Below are 26,106 nucleotides of genomic sequence, written 5' to 3' on the forward strand. Positions count from 1 at the left end.
GTTATTATGAATTAATTTGTCACTGGCTCGACGAGGAATCAAAACCAAAGTAAATTCAAACAGTAGTTTTGGGAAGAGTTTGTTTTTAATTCCAAGGTTTTGTTAATCACCAGTAAATCCACAAAGCAAAATGAATTTCAGCCTAATGTTTCCTTTATAAATGATTCTCAAGTTGAAACTTGTTAAATAAAGAAATTTTAAAAGGTTGAAAGAGGAAGGTAGATAAGTTGATTGTGCATGTGACCTTTGTTACTTCAGAGAACGTGCTAATTGTTAACACTTATTCTTCTCTTTTGCACCACAGTTAAATTTAAAATTTGAGATTGAAGTTCTTTGCAAGAACTTGTCTCTTGACATCAACGAGCTGAAGCCAGGGAATCTGCTGAAGGACAAAGATAAGCTGAAGAACCTGGAGGAGCAGTTGTCTGCACCAAAGAAAGAGGCAAAGCCGCCAGAAGAGATCCTACCGCCTTCTAACTCAGGTTGTTGCGCCTGTTACTCTTGTTGCTTATTGATATTATTGTATTTCTAATCTGCTTGGTCTGGGATTTTAATCATATTAGCCTTTTGTGACCAACAGGAGACTTTGTTCAATTTGCAGTTCCTGCGACGACCCCAGCTGCCCCCACCACCACGTGCCCCACTACTGGGCCTCCCACTCCACAATTCAGTTACCATGACATCAACGTGTATGCTCTGGCAGGCCTGGCTCCACATATCAATATAAATGTCAATGTACGTCAAAAGTCAAACTTAAAATTTTATCATCTCACTGTACATAGTCTGATTGGCTCAATTACAAGAACAAAATTGGAAGAAAAATCCGACCAAGACATATGTGCCAAGATAAGATGGATGCAATAGATCTATATGGTACATCAGGCAACTTTACAGTTGATCTCACTGGAATTTTTATTATCCTTCCACCTGTAGATCGCGCTGCTGCAGGCTCACCCTCAGCTGAAGCAGTGTGTACGTCAGTCTGTGGAGCGAGCAGTCCAAGAGCTGGTGCACCCCGTAGTGGACCGCTCCATCAAAATCGCTATGACGACGTGTGAGCAGATCATTAGGAAGGACTTTGCCCTGGATTCAGAGGAGTCTCGCATGCGTGTGGCTGCACACCACATGATGAGAAACCTCACTGCTGGCATGGCTATGATTACGTGCCGCGAGCCGCTACTGATGAGTATCGCCACCAACCTAAAGAACAGCTTCGCTGCTGCACTAAGGGTGAGCTGGCTGCTTCTGCACACCACAGCACTGCTTTTCCTTTTTATATTGTCCTTCAGGCTTTCTCAAGGTATTTTCCTTCCCAGGCACCAACCCCACAACAGAGAGAAATGATGGAGGAGGCCGCAGCCAGGATTGCTCAGGACAACTGTGAACTAGCTTGTTGCTTCATTCAGAAAACTGCAGTGGAGAAAGCTGGACCTGAAATGGACAAGAGATTGGCCACGGTAAAGTTTCAAACTAGGTTCAAAGATAATTTAGTTTAGCTCATCTGTAATTTGATATATCATCATCTATTATGGCACCAGGTAGTAAATGGTTTACATCAGAGGGAAATAATTGTTGTTTTTTAATGAGATCAAAATTGTGATGTACAGCTGGGTTAGTAATTTCCCTCTGGGATTATTAAAGTATTTCTGATTCTGACATCTTTGAACTGGAACAACTTCTCTCAGAATTGGTTCCAGTATGGTCCCGTAGGGAACTGTTTGGGTTATTGACCCCCAAGGGTTATTTATGCACGTGGGGGGTGAAATTCAGTATAATGCAGTGCAATATAATGACCCACGGCAAGGCAAATATGCTTCAGGAACCGCTTTGAGAGGTTAATTTGACCTTTAAAGTGTCCTGATCCCAATCATCCAGGTATATCCAGGGTGTATTAGACAAAGAAGTCCAATCTGTGGACAACGCATGTTTGTTCTATGAAATAGAACCAGGATCATCTGTTATGATGCATTTCATTAATCTGTACAGGTAATGACTGCAGTTTCAAAAGCATTTTACTCATCAGTGTTATAATCTGATCTTATCTTTAGGAGTTTGAATTGAGGAAGCATGCACGCCAGGAAGGACGTCGCTACTGTGATCCTGTCGTCCTGACCTATCAGGCTGAGCGGATGCCTGAACAGATCAGGCTCAAGGTAACCTCACCTCAAGACACGATCATGAACATGTCGGTTAAAGCTTGTCCTACCTATGACCTTCAGACAAGTTATATCAACATGTTCTTTGTCACAGGTGGGGGGAGTGGACCCTAAACAGCTGGCTGTTTATGAGGAGTTTGCCAGGAACATTCCAGGTTTCCTACCAAGCAATGATCACTCCCAACCCACTGGCTTCCTGGCTCAGCCCATGAAGGTAAACTTAAGAACTGAGCTTTAACAAATGGGAAACAGATAAATATTCTGAGACCGAGTCTACAGGATCTTAGGATGTCATTAAAAAGTCTAAAGACATTGATGTATGACTTTGTGAAAAGATTTACCATAACAAGTCCTTTGTATTACATTTAGCTACAAATTCAATTATATCCTTTTACTGGTTCTTCCTTTACCTTTTTTTCCTCTGTTATGATGGCTCCATTTTTTGTTTGCAACAATAATTCCTAACTTGACAAATCTGTGTGTTTTTTTTTTTAATGCCAGAGCTTTAACATTTTCTGATTTGTTTAGGAAATATTACATGTACATTAAAACAACACACTACTTTGCATATGAGTCATTTAAATGAAATTATCAAGGGGATCTTTTTGTAGTTCTATTTTGTCCCTACTGACTGCTAGAGGGCCATGCTGAAAGCATTGAAAGTCCCCTTCACACATGCAGTTGGTATTATTGTACCTGTTCCTACAGCAACATCTTAGGGATGGAAGGATTCTGAGGCACAGAGAGTCTCTGCCATAGAACCATAGTTACACATGTAACTTTCATTTTGTATTTTAAATTAATAAATGAACGCACTGAACCGTAAGACTTGTTAGAGATGTATTATTTGCTAATCCATGTCAGAAATACCCCACAATGTAAGAAATATATATATAAATATGTTTTTACTTTTGAGAAATCTAAACAGCCAGCAGTTATCACATTGAAAAAAACGAAACAATTCCCCCAATTTTTACATGTATTTCCATTCTGTATCTTAGCAACAGGCCTGGGCGACTGATGATGTGGCTCAGATTTATGATAAGTGCATCACAGACTTGGAACAGCACCTTCATGCCATTCCTCCAGCTCTGGCCATGAACCCTCTGACCCAGGGCCTGAGGAACCTGCTGGAAGCTGTGGCTTTGGCACGAAACTCCAGGGATGGCATTGCTGCACTTGGCCTCCTGCAGAAGGTAGGACTGTTCACTGCCAAACATGAGGTAGTCAAGGTGTTGTTTATATACATACTAGGGATGGAACGGTTTATGAAAACCGTCCGAACCGTTTGGTTCGGCTGTCTCTGTTCGGTTCGTGTGTGTTGCGTTCGGTTCATGCGCTGCTCCTTTTTCTCATAGGCGAAGCGTTTACACTCCAGAGCAGAAGGTGGCGGTACTGCGACCAAAGCCAACCACCAGTAGTAAACAAGAAGCAGCGTAGCTGGGTGTAGCAGAAAAAAATCAGTTGTTGTGGAGAATTGTGTGGGTATGGCGCGTGGGAAAGAACAGGATTTGGCGCCAGCAGCACTTTATAGGTCTGCTGTATGAGACCACTTTGCATTTAGAGTGACCTACGATGACAGCGGAAAGAAAGTTGTGGATAAAAGTGCAACAGGAAAACGTAGGGGAGTGTCAGCTCAGTGTCAGCAGGAAGGCTGCGGCAGCAAACAGTAACAGTGTGCAAGCATTGTGCAACAGGTTTTGTTTATGCTAACAGCAACATGACCAACATGTCATGCTAACCCCGAAATCCAACAGCCTCCACTGTGGCTCCCGTCCACTCCGCTCTGAGTTCCTTGGAGATCGTAGAGGGCATGAGCGAGATGATTAAATTCAAAGCAGCAAAACATGCGGAAATGATCCATGGTTTCCGTGGATCATTAAAAATAATTACAATTAATAGATTTTGGGGGATTTTTTTCATTAATTTCATTTATTTTTATAATTTTTATTAATTTTTTTATTTTTCGGTGTAACAATAAACATATACCATACCGAACCCAAAACCGTGACCACAAAACCGTGAACCGAACCGTGGATTTTGTGAACCGTTCCACCCCTAATACATGCGTCTATGATTCAATGAATTTTTCTACCATTTAGGCTGTAGAAACTTCCAGGTCGGTAAAACTGAAACTCCTCTAGTAACCAAAGTGTTTTATGTCTTGTCAGGCTGTTGAAGGTCTGTTGGATGCTACCAGTGGGGCTGATGCTGACCTCCTACTTCGCTACAGAGAGTGCCACCTGCTGGTGCTGAAAGCTCTGCAGGATGGACGGGCCTATGGCCCACAGTGGTGCAATAAGCAGATTACCAGGTACCTGTAGACCCTTGTATATACCAGTATTTTAGATCATTTTAATATTAGTGGCTGTATTGTGGATGGGGCATAGCATAATAAGCCATGTTTGCTCTGTTTATGGATCTCCGATGTATAATCTATGAGTGTGTTCACAGGTGTCTTATTGAATGCCGGGATGAATACAAATATAACGTGGAAGCAGTGGAGCTTCTGATCAGGAACCATCTGGTGAACATGCAGCAGTATGATGTGCACCTGGCTCAGGTAGAATAACTCACCTGATTTACTGTTACCCTGCAGGCAACAAGTAAGCACTGCTCTGATTTCTGTACTCACCATTGATATCTGCTTTATTTCAGTCAATGGAGAACGGGCTGCACTATATGGCTGTTGCATTTGCCATGCAGTTGGTGAAGCTGCTGCTGGTGGACGAACGAAGCGTGAGTCACGTCACTGAAGCGGACCTCTTCCAGACCATTGAGATTCTAATGAGAACCTGTGCACACTCCAGAGCCAATGCACCTGAGGGGTAAATAACCACATTTCTAAATAAGACAACTTTTTTTCACCTAGAAATATTTAAAAATAAATTGAAAGATAACTTCAGAAGGATTGTATATGTAAGACACTAGGTTATGACTCCTTTAAAGGAGTAAAATCACAATATTAACCTTTGTCAAAACTAAAGAATCATATTGAACATAATTTCGTACGAAATCAGTCTCCGTTGTTAATCTCAGCTCTTTATATTGTAAATGTTTAAATGGAGGAACAAAACAAAAGCAAAACAAAAATAAGTTAACAGGAAGTCAGATGACAAGTAAAGATGTGAACTCGAAAATATAAAGTTCCTACTTGAACTATTTACCAAATCTGTCTGAAGGTTTCGTCCTTGGCCTTAAGATTATAAATGATTTATCATGAAGCTGCAATAAAGTTTAGAAAAGATGAGAAAGTAGAAGAAAAATGAGAGGCTGCGAGCTTCTGGCACCAAAAAAAGAGTCTGACTAAATAAAACAGGAGAAGTCATCCATTCCTGCAGGAACGTCTTTGGTTTTTTCCTCTTTGTTCTGTCAGGTCATTTAACCATCAGCTTTTGTGTGGATGGACAGTCCACCTTTTTGAGCAAGTCTACAGTCATCATCTCTGCAAATGAAGCAGAGAAGCCGCTTGTAAATTACCAGTTGTCGCTTTAAACTATTTTATTTTTTATTAAGCGAGTAGCACCGACCAAGTTTTCACATCCGGACCATTAAGGTTTACTAACATCAAATATTTCTTATATCACATATTAGATTTAACTTTCCACCAACTTACAACTAGTGAGCATCAGTGGCTAGAAAAAGTGCAGGACTTCACTATTTTAATCTCATTTAGCTCAGCTTTTCTATTGGAATTGTTTTCACCGTTCTCGGGAAGAACACAGGAATGTCAAATATAAGAAACAACTTTTGGCAAACTAAGAAATCTGTTTTGAAGAAGCTCAAGCATCACCAAGTAACATCCTCTACAATACCCTTAACCTCTGGAACGTTCATTCTGGAAACTGTTTAACATTTCCAAATTAAACAACTTTGTTGCTTAAATCCAACAGTTTTTCTCTAAGAGAATTGATCAGAAGTTGTAAGTTGACAGATCTGACTCTTTTAATGCAGGTTGGATGTGTTGAGATGTATCTTTCTGTCCATCCAGAACGTTCTCTAACTCGCCTCTTCTGGTTTGCAGGCTTCCTCAGCTGATGGATGTTGTTCGCTCCAATTATGAAGCCATGATTGATCGGGCCCATGGGGGACCCAACTTCATGATGCACTCTGGGATCTCCCAGGCTTCAGAATATGATGATCCTCCAGGTCTGAGGGAGAAGGCTGAGTACCTGCTGAGAGAGTGGGTCAACCTGTATCACTCAGCTGCAGCTGGCAGGGACAGCACCAAAGCTTTCTCTGCCTTCGTTGGCCAGGTTAACACCTATAGATATTCTAATTTGGAACTACTCAGGTCAAGTCACAAGTTATTTTGTTTCTTACATCCTCCCTGGTCTTTGCTCCCTCAGATGCACCAGCAGGGAATACTGAAGACAGATGACCTGATCACACGGTTCTTCCGGCTTTGCACAGAAATGTGCGTGGAGATCAGCTACCGTGCACAGGCCGAACAGCAGCACAACCCAGCAGCTAGCGTAGCCATCATCCGCGCCAAATGTTACCACAACCTAGATGCCTTCGTCAGGCTCATAGCCTTGCTTGTGAAGCACTCTGGAGAGGCCACCAACACCGTGACAAAGATCAACCTTCTCAACAAGGTAAACATAAATGAAAGGATAAAAAAAATATAATTTTCAGCTGGATTTTGATCGTCTAGTTCAGAGACTTTGGTCGTCGATCAAGTTTTAGAACTGATGATTTGAAACTATGAGCGTTAAAGCTGCTCACTCCTCCTCCAGGTTCTGGGTATCGTTGTCGGGGTGCTGATCCAGGACCATGACGTACGTCACACAGATTTCCAGCAGCTGCCGTACCATCGTATTTTTATCATGCTGCTGTTGGAGCTCAACGCCCCCGAACATGTCCTGGAGACCATCAACTTCCAGACCCTCACTGCCTTCTGGTAAATACAAACAAGCTTAGCCCTGATTGTAATGTTTAGGACAGCCCTGAATATGCTTTGAATTACACAACATTCTAATTATAAATCAACTTAAAAGCAACATTTGAAGAACAGCACACATCAGATAATGTGGGCCAAAAAGCTTTTATCAAAAACAGTCAACATACCATAAGTAAACTTTTTAGATTTTAAACATAGTGTTAACATTTATGCCATTATCTCAATAAATTGTGATTTGAAATACAGAACTGCATCAACATTTGTATTGGTCAATGTTCATACTTTTTAAAAACACTTGAATAAAGAAAACTGAGCTATTAACAGCTCAAGTTCTTTTTTTTTTTTAACAATTCATAACAGTTATCGAAGTATATAAATATTATTGTTCATTACTGTAATGCTGATATTAAATATTGAGATCGTTCCAAATCTTTATATAGGTGGAATACTGAAACTGTTTTAATTAGCTTTTAAAAGTGTTGATAATGAGTTAAGAAGCAGGATCCCATTCTAGCAACATTCCTACAACTGCTGAAACGTGTCTACCCTGCTTTATTTAATTCAACTTCTTCAATAACTCTGGTATTCCACTAGAATAATCAAGCTGTTCTTAGCATGCTGTACTTACTCTTAAAATTGCACATAATTATCAGTAGCAACTAAGGAGCTGCTTCCAAGGTTTATGGTCCACACAGAGTAGAGGAAAAAATATTCAAAATCACTTTTTAATGTTGACGCCCGAAACACGGCTGTTTTCATACTCGTTCACTGCCTCTGCTTGAGTTCCTGATTCTATTCTATCTAAATAGAATAGCACATTTTCTTTTTCATTTTAGTTTAAAACAGTAATATTAGCTATATATCCCCAAATTGTACCATTTAAAAACCTGCTAACTTTTTAAACCAGTAACAGTTACAACTCTGCCGCTTTATAGTTCCTTAAGGATGCTGAAGCTTCATACGTTTTTTTTCTTTTCGTTTTTGGTTATAAATATTTAGATTTTCTAAAAACATTTTCTGCTTTAACCTGCAGCAACACATTTCACATCCTGAGACCCACCAAAGCTCCTGGCTTCGTGTACGCCTGGCTGGAACTGATCTCCCATCGCATCTTCATTGCCAGAATGCTGGCACACACACCCCAGCAGAAGGTAGGATCAGCTCTGTCAGAAATGGTCTTTTGATTGTTTTTGTTTGATATCCAAGGTTTTTAATTTAACTATGGGCATGTTTTTCAGGGTTGGCCCATGTACGCACAGCTGCTGATTGACCTCTTTAAGTATCTGGCCCCCTTCCTAAGGAATGTTGAGCTCAACAAACCTATGCAAATTCTCTATAAGGTACACATTTAAGCCTGATTAATAAATTTAAGTAAAGCTTTGACATTTAATTGTTTCTATCAATACCTCAGCTAAAGTTCACTCTGTCATTGTGTCAGATGTTTGACTTCACTCTGGTTCCATGTTGTTGATGTTTGCCCCTCTTTGTTGTTCTCTTTAGGGCACCCTGAGGGTTCTTCTGGTTCTGCTGCACGACTTCCCAGAGTTCCTCTGTGATTACCATTATGGTTTCTGTGATGTTATTCCACCCAACTGCATCCAGCTCCGTAACCTTATCCTCAGTGCCTTCCCACGCAACATGAGGCTTCCGGACCCCTTCACACCCAACCTAAAGGTAACTAAACACTAAATGGCAGCGGCTACAAACTTTGAGTGTTTCCTCTTTTCAATGAGCTGCAGGTTTAAGGTTGAATATATTTTTGCCACTCTTTTAGGTTGACATGCTTAGCGAGATCAACATCGCTCCCCGTATCCTCACCAACTTCACAGGCGTCATGCCATCACAGTTTAAGAAGGATCTGGACTCTTACCTGAAGACACGCTCACCTGTGACTTTCCTGTCTGAGCTGCGCAGCAACCTGCAGGTTAGGCCCCCAACCATCTGCTCTAATTTGAACTGTTCCATCCTGTGGACACGGATGACGTTGTTTTGCTTATTTTCGTTTCTCCCAGGTGTCGAACGAACCAGGAAACCGCTACAACATCCAACTGATCAATGCTTTAGTGTTGTATGTTGGCACACAGGCCATCGCTCACATCCACAACAAGGGCAGCACTCCATCTATGAGCACCATAACACACTCTGCTCACATGGACATCTTCCAGAACCTGGCTGTGGACCTGGACACTGAAGGTAGTGAAGGCCTCTGTAGTCCATTTGTTCTCAGTACAGCAGTGAATGTTGCAACCCTGAGAAATTGAAGTAGCTAATCTAAGAAGGCTACTTGTCTGAACATACGATTACTTTGGTCTTTTCTAAAAGTTTCCTTGAGGGGGCGCTGCTTCTGCTCAGGACTATTTGGTGAAATGGAATCATTAAATATGATGGTTCCAGAAAATGACCTAGCTCTGGAACATTTTGAGAGAAGGCGATCTGGCTAGATGAGAGCTCAGTGAAGTTCTAATTGAAATCCCAAGTCTGGCAGTAACTAACATGTTACGTTGGCATGTACACACAGGGTTCCAGCAGGTCCTTAAAAAGTCTTAAAAGGAAAATATGAGCAAGTGTACATGTAACGAAAATTGGCTATCCAGTCATTTTTCTCCATGGCTAAAACCAGTACCAGGGAACATAGATGAAGCACAGTGTATTTTGTGCAAGAAGTCATTCAAGCTTGGAACGATGGGAATTAGGCAGTCGAGTCGCACATGCGAAGCATGAAACACAAAGCGTAAAAATCGAGTTACCGAGAAATTTATTTATTTCTCGGTTTTGTTCCACCCTTGTCACTGAAACGCCTCCACTTATCACCAAATCAAACATACTAAGAAAACGATGCAAAGAAAAAATAGCTGCAAAAAAGTCTTAGCACTGGTTATGTTGTGGCTTTAAAACTGATTTGTTTTGTTCCCTGCTAAAACAAAGTTTGTGAATTCAGTTAAATAATTGTTAAAATATATCTGTCATTTGTGTGTTTTTAGCTTTCTTCCTGTATGGAAAGTTTTTCAAAATTTGAAACATTAGTGCAGTGGTTTATGTTAAAATAAACCTTTGGGTTAAGCTGTCACAAGCGGGTTTTGCTTGTGTTTCTTGTCAATTTGGACTTAAATTTTTATTTAAACTGGCATTAAAAAGTTTTAAAAAGTCTTGAATTTAACTTGCCTTATGCTGTAGGAACCCTGACACACCAGACGCTTGAAGGAGCATGGTGGTGGCATGCTGTGATTTTCTGTAGTCGGGATGGAGCTACCACACTGGTGGCAAACTCTTGTCCTTGATGGTGCAATGAAACTTTTACATGTGAATAAAATGATGGGCAGAAGTGGAATTCTTACTAGCGAGGAAGTTAGGCCTTTAGATTGGTGTTGGGTCCGGCTCCCATATAAAGATGTGGAACAGCAGCCCTCATGGATTTGAGTTTGACTTATAATTATCAAAGTAAATCAGCTAAATGAAACTTCAGTTTCTACTTCATGTTATTTTATCACAACTAATCCCCCGAAAAATACTTGGATTTTTTATTTAATTTTTTTGTGTAAAGTCACAAGACGTCTAAGGAAATAAATAAATAAATTTGTAGACGACTTTGAGTTAAACAAGCTTTAGTGATCTTGAACGAGTATCTATGTTTTCAGGCCGGTACTTGTTCCTGAACGCCATCGCCAATCAGCTGCGCTACCCCAACAGCCACACCCATTATTTTAGCTGCACCATGCTGTACCTGTTTGCCGAAGCCAACACTGAAGCCATCCAGGAGCAGATCACCAGGTGAGATTAAGCTCAGCTTCACGTGTCTTGATCAGCTGTGTGTCAGAAATGCTGTCTGCCAACTCTGTTCTCCTTGTCTTCCAGGGTTCTGTTGGAGAGGCTAATTGTCAACAGACCTCACCCGTGGGGACTTCTTATCACTTTTATCGAGCTGATCAAGAATCCTGCCTTCAAGTTCTGGAGTCATGACTTTGTGCACTGTGCGCCCGAGATTGAAAAGTAGGTTTAATTCCATATGCGAAGAATAGAATCCTTAGAAGTAGATGTCATGTTCATCGTATGGCATCTGTCTGTGTGTGCAGGTTGTTCCAGTCTGTGGCCCAGTGTTGCATGGGGCAGAAGCAAGCCCAGCAGGTGATGGAGGGCACTGGTGCCAGCTAACTCTGGTCAGAGAAATGCCGAGGCCTTCACCACACACCCAGCTCCCTGTACACTGTTGGAGAAACTGACAACCAGTTTCTTCTGGCTCTTTTTTTTTTTTAAATATTAAATATGGCCGGAAGGACTACTGTTCTTTGGATCCAAGGAGTTTCATTTTTCCATTTTGGATAGAGAGAATGGGAGAAAAATGCTGTTCAAATGCTTCTTTTGTTGTAAATAATGGGGGGGAAAAAGGGAGAGCAGGGAAGTGGACAAATGTCAGTTAAAATGTACCTTTGACATGTATAGACACCTGAACATAGTTTCACTACCAAAGTCCTTGGTTTGCTTCCCTCCTACACAGTTGAATTGTGACTTAATTTTTTTTTTCTGGAGGCTGAATGGTTGATGATTGAGCAGAAAAAACTGCCTGCGACTTTTATTTGGTTCATTGAGGGTTTCTTTTTTTTGTTTCTAAAGGGGACTGAAAGTTGTCAAGTTTCTCAGGTGTGATGGTGAATGAGACTGGTTGCTGCTGGTTTCTCCGTTTCAAACTGGTCCTGGAGGTCTCTCCATGGCACTTGTAAAAATGTGCAGTTATAACATCAACAATGATATGTACAAAGTTACGAACTGAAGAACAATAGAAGGACCAATACAGCCCATTTTGTAACATTTTGAATGTTTTGTAAATGTATTGGTCCGCGTGTTGTATTTTGTAGTTCTTTCTAGTTTGCCTTTAGTTCTTGCTACTTTAACTGCAGTATGCATAAATAAAGAAAATAAAGCATTCAAGCTGCAGCTATGTTTGCTTTTTTTTCACAGCTGCAAAATGATGCATATAAATACCAGGAAGAACATTAACAATAGTTTTTCTTTTTTGCGCCAGATATTCATCCAAATGTGGAATTAAACATTGGATAGCATCATTTTTATAATGGGCTTATGTGTCTATTGGGGAGTGGATGAGTGCCCTGAAGTCCAGAATCAGCTTTGGGTTTTGTAAGCACCTCTGTGAGCATATCGATTGTCCCTTATGAGGTTTATTATTGCTGAACTTCAGGGGTTGGGAGCAATGGTTCCTCTCTGCATTGAGATGTCTGTAATCTTGTCATATAAGTATTTAATAATTCAGTTTAGCGTTATTGTCATATACGCTGTTCAATACAGTCTGTTTTTCAGGTGAACAGTTTACCACCAGAGGGCACTGTTAGGCAGCCTTAACTGCCAGATCAACACCTTCTAGAGGGGTTTCTTCTTTTTAAGATGTACAGCATATTCTGTACGTGGTGGCTCGTTGGTCTAGGGGTATGATTCTCGCTTAGGGTGCGAGAGGTCCCGGGTTCAAATCCCGGACGAGCCCTCCTTTTTCATTGGAGTTTTTCTAAATCTATTTTGTTTGAACAACCAACAATTCTTTAATTCTGATAGTTATTTTACTGTTTATGTCAGTACTAAAACACTAATAACAAGCAAGTTTAGACTTAATTTCTTTTCATCTCTAAAATAGTAAGTCAGAAATGTCCATCTTTGAATCAGAGAGAATATCTGCAAGAGGAGAAGGAGGAAAAACTACTGAGTTTCAATCTATCTAAATTAGGGCTGAAACAATAATCAAATTAATTGTGATTATTCGATTTAAATAATCCTCAACCAATTTAGAAATCGATTAATCGTTAACTGGAGTATAGAGATTTTAAGACACATCTAAAACAGACGACTAAAAAAAAAAAATATATATATATATATATATATATAATTATTTATTCTTAAGATGAAAAAAACTATTTTTCGTCTGTCAATATGGCTCTATCCAGAACTGCTCAAGTAGAAATGTTTTAATTTTGCCTGGTTTAAATCTATAAAAAAAATCCTCTTGCTATGGATGGAAAGCCTAAAAAGCCTAAGAATTAAATATTCTTATTAAAAGATTAAATGAAATTGTTTTTATTTTATAATGTTATCGTACATTCCACTTTTGGGCAATCATCAATATTTTTGACTGAGAGGGGTACTCAAGTTAAGACAAAATGCCCAAAGGGAACAGGTCAGAAAAGGTTGGGAAACATTGATCTAAAAGAAACCTTGCCGTTTGTGTAGCCCATTAACCACTAGAGGGCACTGCTGCCCCCTGAGACCTGACCTGCCACATCAGCAGACTGTAAACTGGAGTGACTGAAGTTTTTCCAAATTCTCCTTCTTTAGAACACAGAGATATATGGCTCGTTGGTCTAGGGGCATGATTCTCGCTTAGGGTGCGAGAGGTCCCGGGTTCAAATCCCGGACGAGCCCTTTTTTAATCTCACCTCAAAGCAAAATGGTTAACGGTTAATACTTCTGAAGTTATGTGTATTGTGCCAGATTTGGGAAATGTAAGAGTAACATTGGTATACCAGGTGGAAATAGGAAACCCTAAAAAAAAATGGAACAATATAACAAGCAACACAGTGCACACAGTGCAGATGGGAATAATCTGCAGATTTGCTCCTTTATGCAGCCTGGATGTAACTTTCTGTAAATAAATTCCAGCTTTAAAAACGTGTTATTTTCAGTGGCCTTACTATCTCCCACCACATTTTCTATATCCAAGGGACATCCTTGTCCCCCCCCCCCCGTCGGTAGGCGTTTGGTGATATCACTTATACATCATGCCATGCAAACGTTTGTTGAATATAGCTCCATAGCACCAGTAAGGAACATCCCAAGCTCCCTTCGTTAGAGGAACTGTGATAGGAGGAATGCAGGCTCCTTTTCCTACCTCATTTCTTATTATCAGTACTATTCAAACAGCACTTATCATGGCGACTGCTGACACACTTCTCCTTTGTTAGGAGAGTCCTTACTGATTCAATGTATTCGGATTGAACCGCATAATTTTACTTTCATTTCTTAACTAACATCCTCCCTGTGTCGGCCTTTGATGTGAAATTCAAATGAGAGGGGATTTGATGCAAAGTGATGTAAAAAAAAAAAGTTTAAAGGGTGTGAATATGGTAGGTATGGATTATGATGTCTGGACACCGTACAAAAACTCAGTGTAAAGGCCAGAGCATTCTGAATCCGATATTGCGTCCAATCTGACAGAAAATGGTGTCGGACAAGTTCGTAGCATTTAGAGCTCATTAAAAGTCAATGTGGATGATCACACACAGACCATTTTATGCAAGGGGGCTTATGTAGGTCTGACTAAACTAGAGACCAGGTCTATTTTAGTCAGACTACGCAGCAATCAGGCAGCAAGTTCATGGGTCTGACAGCAAGAGATTCCGTTACAAATTAAAACACATCCGCTTTGGGGGGGAAATACAAAATAAAATCGGTCAATAGCCTGGGGAAATTGTTTTAATTTGTTTGCTACAGAGACATAAGTGAAAATAATCTGCACAGATCTGCCCACCCTAACTAGTCGGAGCCTCTCTTTACGCAGTGTGAATATGGAACAAAAAAATTGGATCGGAGATTAAAAAGTCGTACGTAATCGGCGTGTTCAGACCTTAATAGTGTTGCCTGCAGCTGTGAAAACAAAACAAATCTTCAGAAAAAATAAGTTTATTGACCGTTTTTAGACAGTGGCTGCTCACAGTTTCAATTAGATTTCTTGTCATGTCAGAACTCAAGACTTGGTTAGCTCCAGCAGTTTGTGCAAAATCCTCTTCTGTCCGAAGCGGACCTGCAGCGCCCTCCACTGCCTGCTGGTCAGTCCTTTAAGAGCCACTTTGTCCTCCATTAACAGCCGATCGCTCTCCAACTCGCTGTCTCCATAGGATCCCAGTGTAAGCCGGACAGCTTCATGGATCAGTGCTTTCCAAGATGCCTTTAAATCTGGAAGACCTTCATTGGAGAAAGCCTGGGAGATTGCATCCTCATCCTCCTCCTCCCATCCTTCATTGTCTTTGAACTCTGAGAATTCATCCTGTGACATGCTCAGAAGCTGCAGGTACAAAGAAGTAGGTAAATGTGACATCATCATCTTGGCATGCCACTGTTAGTTTAAGATACAGAAATGGATGCAGAATTGAGCTGCTTGTGCTCCATCACCTTGAGTGCAGAGTGTAGCTCAGACTCTGTGAGGCAGCCATGTTTACCGAACACAAACGCTCCACCTTCCTGCATCATCTGGCTAAGAACCTCGAAGCGCTCATTGAAAAGCTGACGCTCAGACTCTGAGATAATATCTGCAAGAGGTGAAGGAGGAAAAACTACTGAGTTTCAATCTATCTGAATTAGGGCTAAAACGATAATCAAATTAATTGTGATTATTCGATTTAAATAATCCTCAACTAATTTAGAAATCAATTAATCGTTAATTGGAGTATAGAGATTTTAAGACACATCTAAAACAGACGACTAAAAAATAAAAAAAGAATTATTTATTCTTAAGATAAAAAAAAACAATTTTTCGTCTGTCAATATGGCTCTATCCAGAACTGCTCAAGTAGAAATTTTTTAATTTTGCCTGGTTTAAATCTATAAAAAAAATCCTCTTGCTATGGATGGAAAGCCTAAAAATTAAATATTCTTATTAAAAGATTAAATGAAATTGTTTTTATTTTATAATGTTATCGTACATTCCACTTTTGGGCAATCATCAATACTTTTGACTGAGAGGGGTACTCAAGTTAAGACAAAATGCCCAAAGGGAACAGGTCAGAAAAGGTTGGGAAACATTGATCTAAAAGAAACCTTGCCGTTTGTGTAGCCCATTAACCACTAGAGGGCACTGCTGCACCCCTGAGACCTGACCTGCCACATCAGCAGACTGTAAACTGGAGTGACTGAAGTTTTTCCAAATTCTCCTTCTTTAGATCACAGAGATATATGGCTCGTTGGTCTAGGGGTATGATTCTCGCTTAGGGTGCGAGAGGTCCCGGGTTCAAATCCCGGACGAGCCCACTTTTAGTGCAGTCAAGTAAACAGCATTATTTCTAAATGAAAGTCTTGATTTAATTTCAGTCAGTCCTAATGAGATCCAAATAATAAAACATACCTTTATTTTCCTAATTACATTTCAAGGCCACATCTATTTTTGTTTATTTCAAAATGATTTACTTCCTTGTGACCCAGGGAAATTTGTCTGACAGTTATCCAGTTTCAGATTTGCTGCAAACTTTTAAATAGACTACGAAAAATTAGGTTTCCGGACAAAATAATCACCTCATCAAATGGAACCATTCAGTGTCTGTCCCGGTAAGTTTTTTTTTTCCCAGGTTAAACTCCTTTTTTCAAAAAATGTATGTCCAAAGAGCATCTGAGGGATCAGTTCTGAGGTACTGCTTTATAGTTTCTATTTTATAAGAAAACTTTGACATATATACAATCATGAAGACTTAAAAAAAAATCATTTAAGGAGGAAAGGATTGTAGGAAGGCCTCTGTGCACCAAGTGATACACTCATTTGGCAAATCCTCTTCACTAATAATTGTTTTTATTGAGATGCCTCCTATTCATTTATCAATAAAAGTAACGCAGTTTTTCAGGTCCTTATTTAAGAGAAGCAGAGCATTTAAGGAGAAAATTTCATTAAACTTTTTAAGCCCCTTAGTACTTTGTACCTTCAGTGATTGAAGGAATGGAGTCGAGGATGATTCTTTAGTATTAAAACCAAGTTTAAAGCTTTTATATTTCAATGGCTATAACAAGCAGATGAAATCTAAACACTGAACCTGGAATCAAAACCCTCACAGTTTTTTTTAGTTACCTCGTGTGGCAGCTTTATAGAGGCAGGAGAGGGGAATGTCAGCAGTGTCGTGGCTGTTGTGTAAATACGGCTCTGTGAAGCCATACATATGCAGAAGCTGCCAGTTGGCCATCTGTCCGTACGTGTTAAATACCTCCTCGCCTTTACCTATATCCTGCACAGAAACCATCTTCAGGCTGTCCTGCAACACAAAGTGAAGAGGCCATGAACAGTCAGAGGTTAACACATTATATGCATATAATGGTTCATTGCAAACGGTTTTATTCTTGATTTTAATAGTGATTAACTCTTAGTGTTTTCACAATAATAAAATATAAAACCTGATATGAAAACCCAGGAAAATATTTGATATTTGATGCCATTTTTGATACCATGGGGATAAAAAACATCTGCGTTAAAGCGTTAGAAAAATTATTAACATGTCAAACTATAGTGTTTTAAGGTTCTCTGAATTCCTATATTTAAATTTGCAAAGCGATTAGATATCTAAAATTCAAAATAGAAATAGGGAAACACTTTATTATTGAAACTTTGCCTAATTAATATTGTATCCAGATACAGAGTTTGAATAGTGATGCAAAGTGAGGCAAATAGAAAGATTTAACAATCATTTTGAGGGCCAACTTAAAGGGGAACACCGTTTTTTTTTTTTTTTTTTTACATTGGCCCCTTGATTTTATGTTATTACATCATGATCTATGAGTTTTGTGTCATTTGGAGCTGTTCTTTTTAGGTTTTGTAATCCAACTAACGTCTTCCTATGGGCAACGAGTTGAAGGCACAAACTAAACTGTTCATAATTTATTCTTAATGGTACGCCAGCATTCATAACATGTAGGCGAATCACTGTCCCCCAGACATCCACGGTTATATTTTTTATATTTATATTTTATAAAAGCAAAGTGGCGCGTGTATGACGTCATCCGCTCGCGCCGGCTACCATTCATTCATCCTGTCCGCTGAACTGCTGCTAGTTTTATTCACATGCCTGGAAGATGTCTAGTGCTACTACCACAGATGATCTTGCTCTCGAAATGGAATTGAACGTTAGAACATGATGTAATAACGTTAAATCAAGGGGCCAATGTAAAAAAACGGTGTTCCTCTTCAAGTAGTAACAAGTAACTTTGTATTTTGTTTTTGTACCTTCCAAACCGGTATTGTCGCCAGGGTCAGAAGTTTCTTCCGGATGGCATTTTTTTCCAGAATCTTGGAAGATCAAATCTACTGGAAAGTTCTTTTTTTTTTGTGTGAATATTGTACATTAAGCAGGCCCAAATCCAGTAATAACCTTTAGGTGGGGTTCAATGTCTATAAACAGGGTGGTTTGGGGGATCTGCATTAAAGGAGAAGTTCAGTTTTTTACACTTTAAGCCCATTTTCTGTAGTGTCCAGGATGAAATCGAATGATCGACACCAAAAGTTTGACAATTGCTCCTGTCTCTGCTTTTTGGCTCATTTAGAATCACCCCCTGGCTGCTTTAGAATGGCTAGCATAGAGCATGTCCGATAATGTCCTTAAAACAACCTTAAACGTTCTTTTTTTAAAATATGCTACTCACCGGGTCGTCAGCGCTGTTCAATGACGTTCCAAAAAAAGTTTCGTAAAGAAAAAACGTTCCTGTAGTGTTTTATTTAGCATTTTGTAAATCCCATTGAGTTCTGTAGGAATAGTCAATATTCCGCTGCCACCGGAAACGGAAATAGGGCCTGTTTACACAGTTGTAGTCTTTTCGCTTCACTCTGTGTACTCCGACGTCGAGGTGCTAACGTCTCTGTTAAACACTTTAAAAAAACTCTGAAAATGGAATACGAAAGGTGGATTCTTGATTCTCGACGTCGGAGTACACAGAGTGAAGCGAAAAGACTACAACTGTGTAAACAGGCCCTATTTCCGTTTCCGGTGGCAGGGGAATATTGACTATTCCAACAGAACTCAATGGGATTTACAAAATGCTAAATAAAACACTACAGGAACGTTTTTTCTTTACGAAACTTTTTTTGGAACGTCATTGAACAGCGCTGACGACCCCGGTGAGTAGCATATTTTAAAAAAAGAACGTTTAAGGTTGTTTTAAGGACATTATCGGACATGCTCTATGCAAGCCATTCTAAAGCAGCCAGGGGGGGATTCTAAATGAGCCAAAAAGCAGAGACAGGAGCAATTGTCAAACTTTTGGTGTCGATCATTCGATTTCATCCTGGACACTACAGAGATGGGCTTAAAGTGTAAAAAACCGAACTTCTCCTTAAATACAGAAAACATAGAACAACTGGAGTAATCTGAGTAGCCTGGTGGACATATTTATTTGACTTCTCAATGAAACTATCCCAGTTCTCCAGTATAGGATCTATCACCAGGACTTTCTTCCAGTTTCTTCTGGAAGAAATAATACTTGTACTTGTCCCGAAGAAACAGGTTTCTTCCACAAGAAACTCAACCCTAATTGTCATAGATGAAGCATTTGAATTCAAATGTTATGTTTGAGTTGATGACAAGGAATAAATAAAAATGGTAAATGTAATCATGTTTGACGAGTTACATTTACAAATGAAGACACATATGTAAACGTTTTGATTGATGGGTATCTTACCCCAGAACCATTAATCACTGACTGGTTAGAGGCAGAATCACAAGTCCCAGTTTATCTTTATAACTAACATCATCAATCATTAAGTAATTTTACACTATTGCATAAGTACGCACTATTATAACCTGCTTATAGCAGTAGTTAGCGTTAGCTCACCTTTCCATGTGCTGTAGCTCGTATTCTTCCATTTAATATCGCATCCTGTATGTATTTACACTATTTTTCTTGGTTTAGTTCCCCACAGGCTCCTTTGGAACATCTCTTTTACTCTGAGTCTGGCAGCCATTAATGGAGATCATTTTGTTGTGATGTATCTGCAAACTATAACAGGTCGGACTCAGACTGTAGGGCTGCCTTGGTATTAAAGATCCCGAATCAATTCTAACTGATCTGACCCGATCTCTCCTGACATAAATGATAACAATGGAAAATAGGTAGTGACCTTAACAGCCCTATCAGTGTGATTGTTCTGACCACAACGTAGAAGTCTCTTACTACAACCATGTTAAGAACTGTAGCAGCTGTTTGGATGAGAAGGTTAAATGTCTTTAAAAAAACGAGAAATCCAGCTGCTTTTTAGTGACAGTCTCCTCAAGCTGAACGTGGATTTCTCTTGGAGACTGGCTCACCAAAAATGGATTATATAATATTCCAACCGATATTCGTCAGTCCAACAAATAGCGATAGATGGTATATTCATGCAGGTGACTTTGTGGGCAAAGACAAGCACGCCCTCAGAGTGTCTTCTGCACTGCTGGTAATATAGTTAACCACCTGCACACACTGCTATTGGGACTAGTTTCCTCTTTTCCAGTTGTTCTGACTATGTTATGAGACATTATAGTTCTTTAATCATTATTCTGTACGCACAAAATCAAATAGTCTGAAAACTAGAGTGTAGAGTTTTGTTTTTTTATGGAAAGTGCAAAGATTTACGCAAAGAGATCATTTTTCTTTTTAAATTTTTGTTTTTCCATTTGTTCTGTTAAAATCAAAGCCATAACAGATGGAGCGGCCTATAAAAACACACTTAACAAAAGATTCCTCTATCTGGTTCTGGTTTGGTTGTATAAAAAAAAAATAAAAAAAAGGAAAACAGCTTTCCCTGGTTTGGGTCCCTTTTTTCTTTCTGTCTCAAGTTTAAGTTGATAAATAGCAGCTGCAGGGTGGAACTGTGGAAAAAAGCCACGACTGGAAGGAGTAAGTGTGTACTAGTGATGGACCAAGCAACACCGACGCACCGGCGCATGCCTCAAACTTTAATAGCAAAACCTCGTGTTAGTACGCGTATTGTTTCAAGGAAGTCACATGACCGACACAGGAGCTGTTTCAAACTGAATGACGCACTAAACTGTATTTATAAGCGCATCTGTCACACACAAAAAATTCCCTGATCTTTTGCGGTTTATCATCAAATTAATCAATAAATAATTTCAGCCAAGTGCGACCATTTTGATCTCATATTTGTTTTAACTCTCTCATCCTGTTCCTCTCAGTTATCACTCAACTTATCTAAATTCATATTGATTTCAAATCTTAGTTTGCTGGTTTTACTGTAGTAGTTTTAAATAAATCAATCCTAGTCCAAAAACATCCTTTTTTACATGTTCACTTAAATTTTCCCATTATTTCTTGAAATTTATGGATCGCATCTAAAAATATCAAACATATTTTCAATTTAAATGATAACATTAAAGCAAACAATGGCTTAAATATTACTATAGGTTATCAAATCCATGTCAGTTTAGTCTGTCAAAGATGCTGCCTGTAGTGATTTTAAATGTCCAGCAGATGTCAGTATTCACTAAATGGTGGTATCAGTGGCGAGTACCAACAAATAGGGCACAGATACCATTTTGAGAGCCCCAGGTAGGCAATAAAAAGTTCTACTGGATTCAGTTTGTATTAGTCTTTTTTTTCTGCTTCACAAAGATAGGCAGCAGCTTGACAAAGCCATGATGTCAATTATTTTACATCCAAGTAGTAGCAGTTCTTCATATATAAACACACACATCAATTTCAAACAGATGGTATCGGCCAATACTGCACAGCCAGATATCGGTGTCGGTTTCGGGGCCAAAAAAATGGCAACGGTGCATCACTATATTTAAGTAAACTTTTTCAGTAGCAAAAAAATAGCAGACGTTTTGGATTTGTAAAGCAAAAGGTAAAATTAATTCATGAGGGCCAAGAGGTAAAAATATGTATCTAAAAATGATTAATTTATTTAAAGAAATATTTCATACCTATTCATTTAAGATGACAAATATTTATATTTATTTGAAGCATGTATTACAAATAACATTAAAATGTTCACATTTACTAATAGAAATATTAGCACTTTTTATTGTATTGAAATTGTTTTGACTTTCCATAAATGTTCCAGTCACAGTTTTGAACTTCTGTGACATGTTCAGATATTATTCACAAAATTATTATAATAAAAATCTTTCTTTAGCAGTTGGTTTTCTATAGAAGGATTGACTACTTATGCACCTACACCTCTGCGTCTGCCTAAACCTGATTTTGGAGCGGTTAGTCTAACACAAATCACAGCCTCCTAACGATTACTATTGGTGATTACACCAATCTATACAGAGCATCAGAGCATCATCTAAGAGGTTTTATAGTTGCCCATTTGACCGAGTCAAATTAGGAAAAAAAAGAAAGAACTATTCACAAATGCTTTTTCAAAATGCAAAGACAGCAGAGCTGCGATCATTACAGAGTTGCATTGATGCCTGTCACAACCAACTTGTGCATGATGCTCTTAACACAGAAAAGATAAAGGATTTTATTATAAAATATGATGCAAACTATTGTTAAATAAGAATAAAAAGAAGCCATGATGAAGACTGTAGAATGGTTTATAACTGGGAGAGGCTAAAGGCAGATAATTCTCAGAGAGCTAACTTTGTGTCTGTCCTGCACTGTAACTCATAAGCATCCTAATTGCCCCATATTTGTTTTGTTTTTTGTAGATCTGGTCACATTTTTTTTTTACGTTAATGTTTAAATAACGGTGTTAAATGGAGGCTGACAATTGTAATAAAACTTTTTTGTATGGAATCTGTTTAAACTGGATAATTATTGAGTTATGTGAAACAAGCTCCACTTTTTTTCCATCACATTCTGTTTCTGCTCAACAAATTAGTTTTTTCTTTACACATTTTCTTTGCAAAATGGCCGAAATAAACGGAACAAAACAGAGTTGAGACGAGTCTCCTTACTGGACCGAACTCCAGGTTAGCGTTATGGTCGGACACGTGGTTGAGCATGTCCGCCATTGGGACCATCATTGGAGGATTTGGGGCCTTCCTCTCTTGCTCCTCCTCATCATCTTCATCGTCATCATCATCCTGTGGCTCTTGAAAGCTTCAGATGGGGCAGAAATAAAATTCACAAATGTAGAAAACAAAACTAATAAAACAGATAGAGTTTGGGTTCATGCATGCTAACCTGTAGGCCATGACGAAGGCTACCAGCTGTGTGTAAAGCTCCAGAGTGTGTGTACTGGGGTTCCACAGCTCAGGATGTCTTATCATAAAAGGCAGGACTATGTCTCTATACTCTGCTTGGATGTTGGATAGGTCTCTTGCCACTGCCTCTGGGATTCCCGTTCCCTTTAGTAGTCTGTCTCGTTCTTCTTCAGACCTGATGAAACCACATTAATCATAAAAAGTCCTTCAGCTGAGCCTAAGGTAGGGATATACCACCTACCAGAACATGGGGTGATCCAATGCTTTGAAGTCAGGCCAGAGGGAGAGGTAAGGTTTCCAGTGGGACTGAGAAGACGTGGACTCGTACAGAAGAGCCAGCAGCAGGGGAACCCAACCGGAGGAGCTCTCCAGAGACAATCTCTCTGTACAAAGACGAAACATTGTTGAACTGTTAGAACCAAGTCGCTCTGAAGTTTTAAAACACATCTTAAGAGAAATCACCTTTACTCAACAAGGCAGAAACCTTTGTCGTTTCCTGATGGAGAAGAGCAGATCTGGGGATGGTGAACAAAACCTCCCCCTTCTCTATGTTTTCCTTCGCCAGCATCCCATAGTCTGCTACTGTTCCCTCTGTGCTTACGCACACCTGCAGACAGAAAATGCTTGGGTTTTAGACAGTTGGGACCTTATGTAAAAAAAATAAAAAAAATAAAATAAAAAAAAGAGTGCAATTCCCTCTTGAAAGTTTGCATAAGGAGAAACCTGCTAATAATTCACGCATCATCAAGTAACACTGGCGATGTCCCCCAGCAGTGCCGAAGCTGCATTCCTTCCACATTAATGTACACCTTTATGCAGCTTTTATCCGACATGTTATTGTTAACAACTTGTTCACACGAAGCATGAGTTGGCTTCTGATTCAGGATTTGGGAATTAAATAACGGGTGATTCCACTTAATTTTTCCCTACCTTCAGCACCCTTAATCGACTCTAATTAAACAACTACAACACCTAGACACTTCAAACTTGGACTACATTATTCTTAACTACTTGTAGAATAATTAAAACCAGATCTAGGATTTGTGAAACTGTTCTCTGATTTGTGAAACTTTAATAAAACTGATTTCAACACATTTTCTTGTGTCCATGTCACAGTAGAAGTAATCTAGCTCTTAAAGTATAACACAACAAAGTAGTGTTTAGAATAATCTAGTGCAGGTTTAATGTGTCTTGGTGTTGTAGTTTTAGAGCTAGAGCACTTCTAGTGTGACATGGACCAAAAGAAGTGTTAAAACCGGTCTATAATAATTGAACTGTATTGATCTCACACTCTAGAATTTACCTGTGCATTTAACCCATCTGCTGTGGGAGCAGTGGGCTGCCATAGTGCGGTGCCGCGGGAGCAGTGTGGGGTTAAGGGTTTTGCTCAGGGACCCAGAATGCAGGCTGTGGGGATCGAACCTTCTCAGAGCACAAGAGCACTGCTCTAACCACTCTGAAGCGGCTCTGAAGCGTCCCCCTTGCGGCAGCCTGGAGCTTTTTCAAAGATTGATGAAAATCTTTTTGTTTGTTTGTTTGTTTGTTTTAATATTACATTAATTATGTTTTCCAATGCTGTAAACATTTGTTTCTACAAGTAGTTTAGAATAATCTAGTCCATCTTGGACATGTATGGGTGTTGTAGTTTGCTGAAGGTAGGGAAAAGTATGCAATTCTCAAATTGGAAACCAACTTCAGCTTCGTCTTTTCCACCTTATAAATAATCACACCTGACTTGTTATTTATCAATATGCGGGACCATTGATTTTAATTCAATTAAGTGAATTTAAATAGCTTAAATTCACATCACATCTCAAGGCACTTTACAGAGACACTTTAACTAGATCATACAGTAAGACTGGTTCAAAGGTTTCTATCTAAGAAAAACCAGTAGCTTGGATTGACCCATTGACTGTACAGTAATTTCTGCAAAGTACAATAACAAACCTTATTATTGAGGACCAGACCCACTCTGTCACACCACAGAAGGAAATCCTGCAGGCGCTCTGAACCGCCTCCAACCTGCATCAGATAAATCAAACATGCACTTCTCACTGAAACTGTTAGATACATTCATTAACACCTAAAAAAGAAGCATGGGGAACTTCCGCCATGCTGCTTCACATTTTAATATACTCTAAGTCACATGGTCTGGAATTAGCGGCTAGCAAGAAACTCTAGATTAGCACGGCGTGTGTGAATAAACTCATATAGAGATGACAGCTGAGATTAATTTCAGTAAATTATTAAGTGTGAGAAATGTACAACCTTCGGTCGCTTCGCCTCAGATGCCATCGTGTTACTGTAGGGCTGCCCAGATGCTAATGCCACTTAGCTAGCTTAAGTTAACAGCCCCAGAACTGGAATAAATTCAACCTGAACGAAGACTTGTAGGCAGACGTTACAAATGACTAATAGATACAACACATGTATTTAACCAAACCTAAATCGGTTATTAGTTTTGTTGTGCCCAGGTTTTTCCTGAAAAGAGGTGTGTTAATCTAAATGGGGCTGACAAACGAAATACAGAAGCGATACCTTTGCAAACCTTAACATTGTGCTGGGTATATATTGTAGACGTGGCAATATGTGCTCCAGCTGGCTCGTTGGTCTAGGGGTATGATTCTCGCTTTGGGTGCGAGAGGTCCCGGGTTCAAATCCCGGACGAGCCCTCCTTTTCTTCGGCGAACGAACATTTCTTTAATTATGATATTTATTTTACTGTTTATGTCAGTATTCAAACACATACAACAAGCAAGTTTAGGCTTCTGCACAGCCACTAGTTTAGCCTACATTTTTTAAGCCTACGAGGCCCTTTTTTTCTTTAAATCTTAGATATTTTCCTTATAAACGTATTCATTAAGCTTTTCTTATATTTCTACATTTAAGGAATTATGTGCAATTGTATGTTTTTTAATCATCTTAATCAGCAGCAGAAAATATAAAGTACAAACAAAACATGCAAAAAACATATTGCTAATATATATATATATATATATATATATATATATATAGAGCTAATCTTGCTCAAAAAGAGTGGGAAAAGCGACTAAGGATCCTACAAAGGATGTTTACCAGCGTAATTGCTTCCCATCAACATTAATAACCTAAATAACAGAATAATAAAGCTACAGATATTTAGAGTTTTCTT

At 39.2% G+C, this 26,106-nt stretch overlaps 2 protein-coding genes and 4 non-coding genes across 17 annotated transcripts in view; 5 read left to right on the forward strand and 1 right to left on the reverse strand.

Annotated features, from left to right (window-relative positions):
- Positions 1 to 11,988, forward strand: part of cnot1 (CCR4-NOT transcription complex, subunit 1) — a 35,117-nt gene extending 23,129 nt beyond the window's left edge. For 8 of the 12 annotated variants that reach the window (XM_038293984.1, XM_038293985.1, XM_038293988.1 and 5 more), the window contains exons 29-49: positions 305 to 482; positions 581 to 735; positions 934 to 1,230; positions 1,317 to 1,457; positions 2,049 to 2,153; positions 2,251 to 2,370; positions 3,158 to 3,352; positions 4,328 to 4,470; positions 4,611 to 4,719; positions 4,815 to 4,984; positions 6,181 to 6,412; positions 6,506 to 6,754; positions 6,896 to 7,059; positions 8,093 to 8,210; positions 8,298 to 8,399; positions 8,560 to 8,733; positions 8,834 to 8,983; positions 9,072 to 9,252; positions 10,695 to 10,827; positions 10,912 to 11,046; positions 11,130 to 11,988. In XM_038293984.1, coding sequence (XP_038149912.1) covers positions 305 to 482; positions 581 to 735; positions 934 to 1,230; positions 1,317 to 1,457; positions 2,049 to 2,153; positions 2,251 to 2,370; positions 3,158 to 3,352; positions 4,328 to 4,470; positions 4,611 to 4,719; positions 4,815 to 4,984; positions 6,181 to 6,412; positions 6,506 to 6,754; positions 6,896 to 7,059; positions 8,093 to 8,210; positions 8,298 to 8,399; positions 8,560 to 8,733; positions 8,834 to 8,983; positions 9,072 to 9,252; positions 10,695 to 10,827; positions 10,912 to 11,046; positions 11,130 to 11,208 — 3,330 coding nt within the window. In that variant the 3' untranslated portion in view covers positions 11,209 to 11,988. The remainder of the gene's footprint in view (positions 1 to 304; positions 483 to 580; positions 736 to 933; positions 1,231 to 1,316; positions 1,458 to 2,048; positions 2,154 to 2,250; positions 2,371 to 3,157; positions 3,353 to 4,327; positions 4,471 to 4,610; positions 4,720 to 4,814; positions 4,985 to 6,180; positions 6,413 to 6,505; positions 6,755 to 6,895; positions 7,060 to 8,092; positions 8,211 to 8,297; positions 8,400 to 8,559; positions 8,734 to 8,833; positions 8,984 to 9,071; positions 9,253 to 10,694; positions 10,828 to 10,911; positions 11,047 to 11,129) is intronic. The other 4 variants (XM_038293989.1, XM_038293993.1, XM_038293995.1 and 1 more) reach the window with 1 other exon arrangement.
- Positions 11,989 to 12,478: 490 nt separating this feature from the next.
- Positions 12,479 to 12,550, forward strand: trnap-agg. Its single transcript has one exon. It is a non-coding gene; the product is annotated as a tRNA-Pro (tRNA).
- An 857-nt stretch (positions 12,551 to 13,407) lies between these two features.
- On the forward strand, positions 13,408 to 13,479 carry trnap-agg. Its single transcript has one exon. It is a non-coding gene; the product is annotated as a tRNA-Pro (tRNA).
- A 1,034-nt stretch (positions 13,480 to 14,513) lies between these two features.
- Positions 14,514 to 25,465, reverse strand: setd6 (SET domain containing 6, protein lysine methyltransferase). The gene is made up of 9 exons (XM_038293923.1): positions 25,224 to 25,465; positions 24,903 to 24,977; positions 23,418 to 23,562; positions 23,197 to 23,338; positions 22,936 to 23,130; positions 22,707 to 22,851; positions 16,886 to 17,066; positions 15,226 to 15,362; positions 14,514 to 15,118 (listed from the first exon to the last, which is right to left on the reverse strand). The coding sequence occupies exons 1-9, from the start codon at positions 25,248 to 25,250 to the stop codon at positions 14,801 to 14,803; spliced, it is 1,365 nt and encodes a 454-aa protein (XP_038149851.1). The 5' UTR covers positions 25,251 to 25,465; the 3' UTR covers positions 14,514 to 14,800.
- On the forward strand, positions 16,008 to 16,079 carry trnap-agg. Its single transcript has one exon. It is a non-coding gene; the product is annotated as a tRNA-Pro (tRNA).
- Positions 25,466 to 25,555: 90 nt separating the features above from the next.
- Positions 25,556 to 25,627, forward strand: trnap-ugg. The gene has a single exon. It is a non-coding gene; the product is annotated as a tRNA-Pro (tRNA).
- Positions 25,628 to 26,106: the final 479 nt, after the last annotated feature.

This window comes from Cyprinodon tularosa, unplaced genomic scaffold, assembly GCF_016077235.1.
Source record: "Cyprinodon tularosa strain WSP-4 unplaced genomic scaffold, ASM1607723v1 ctg332, whole genome shotgun sequence".
Lineage (NCBI taxonomy): Eukaryota > Metazoa > Chordata > Actinopteri > Cyprinodontiformes > Cyprinodontidae > Cyprinodon > Cyprinodon tularosa.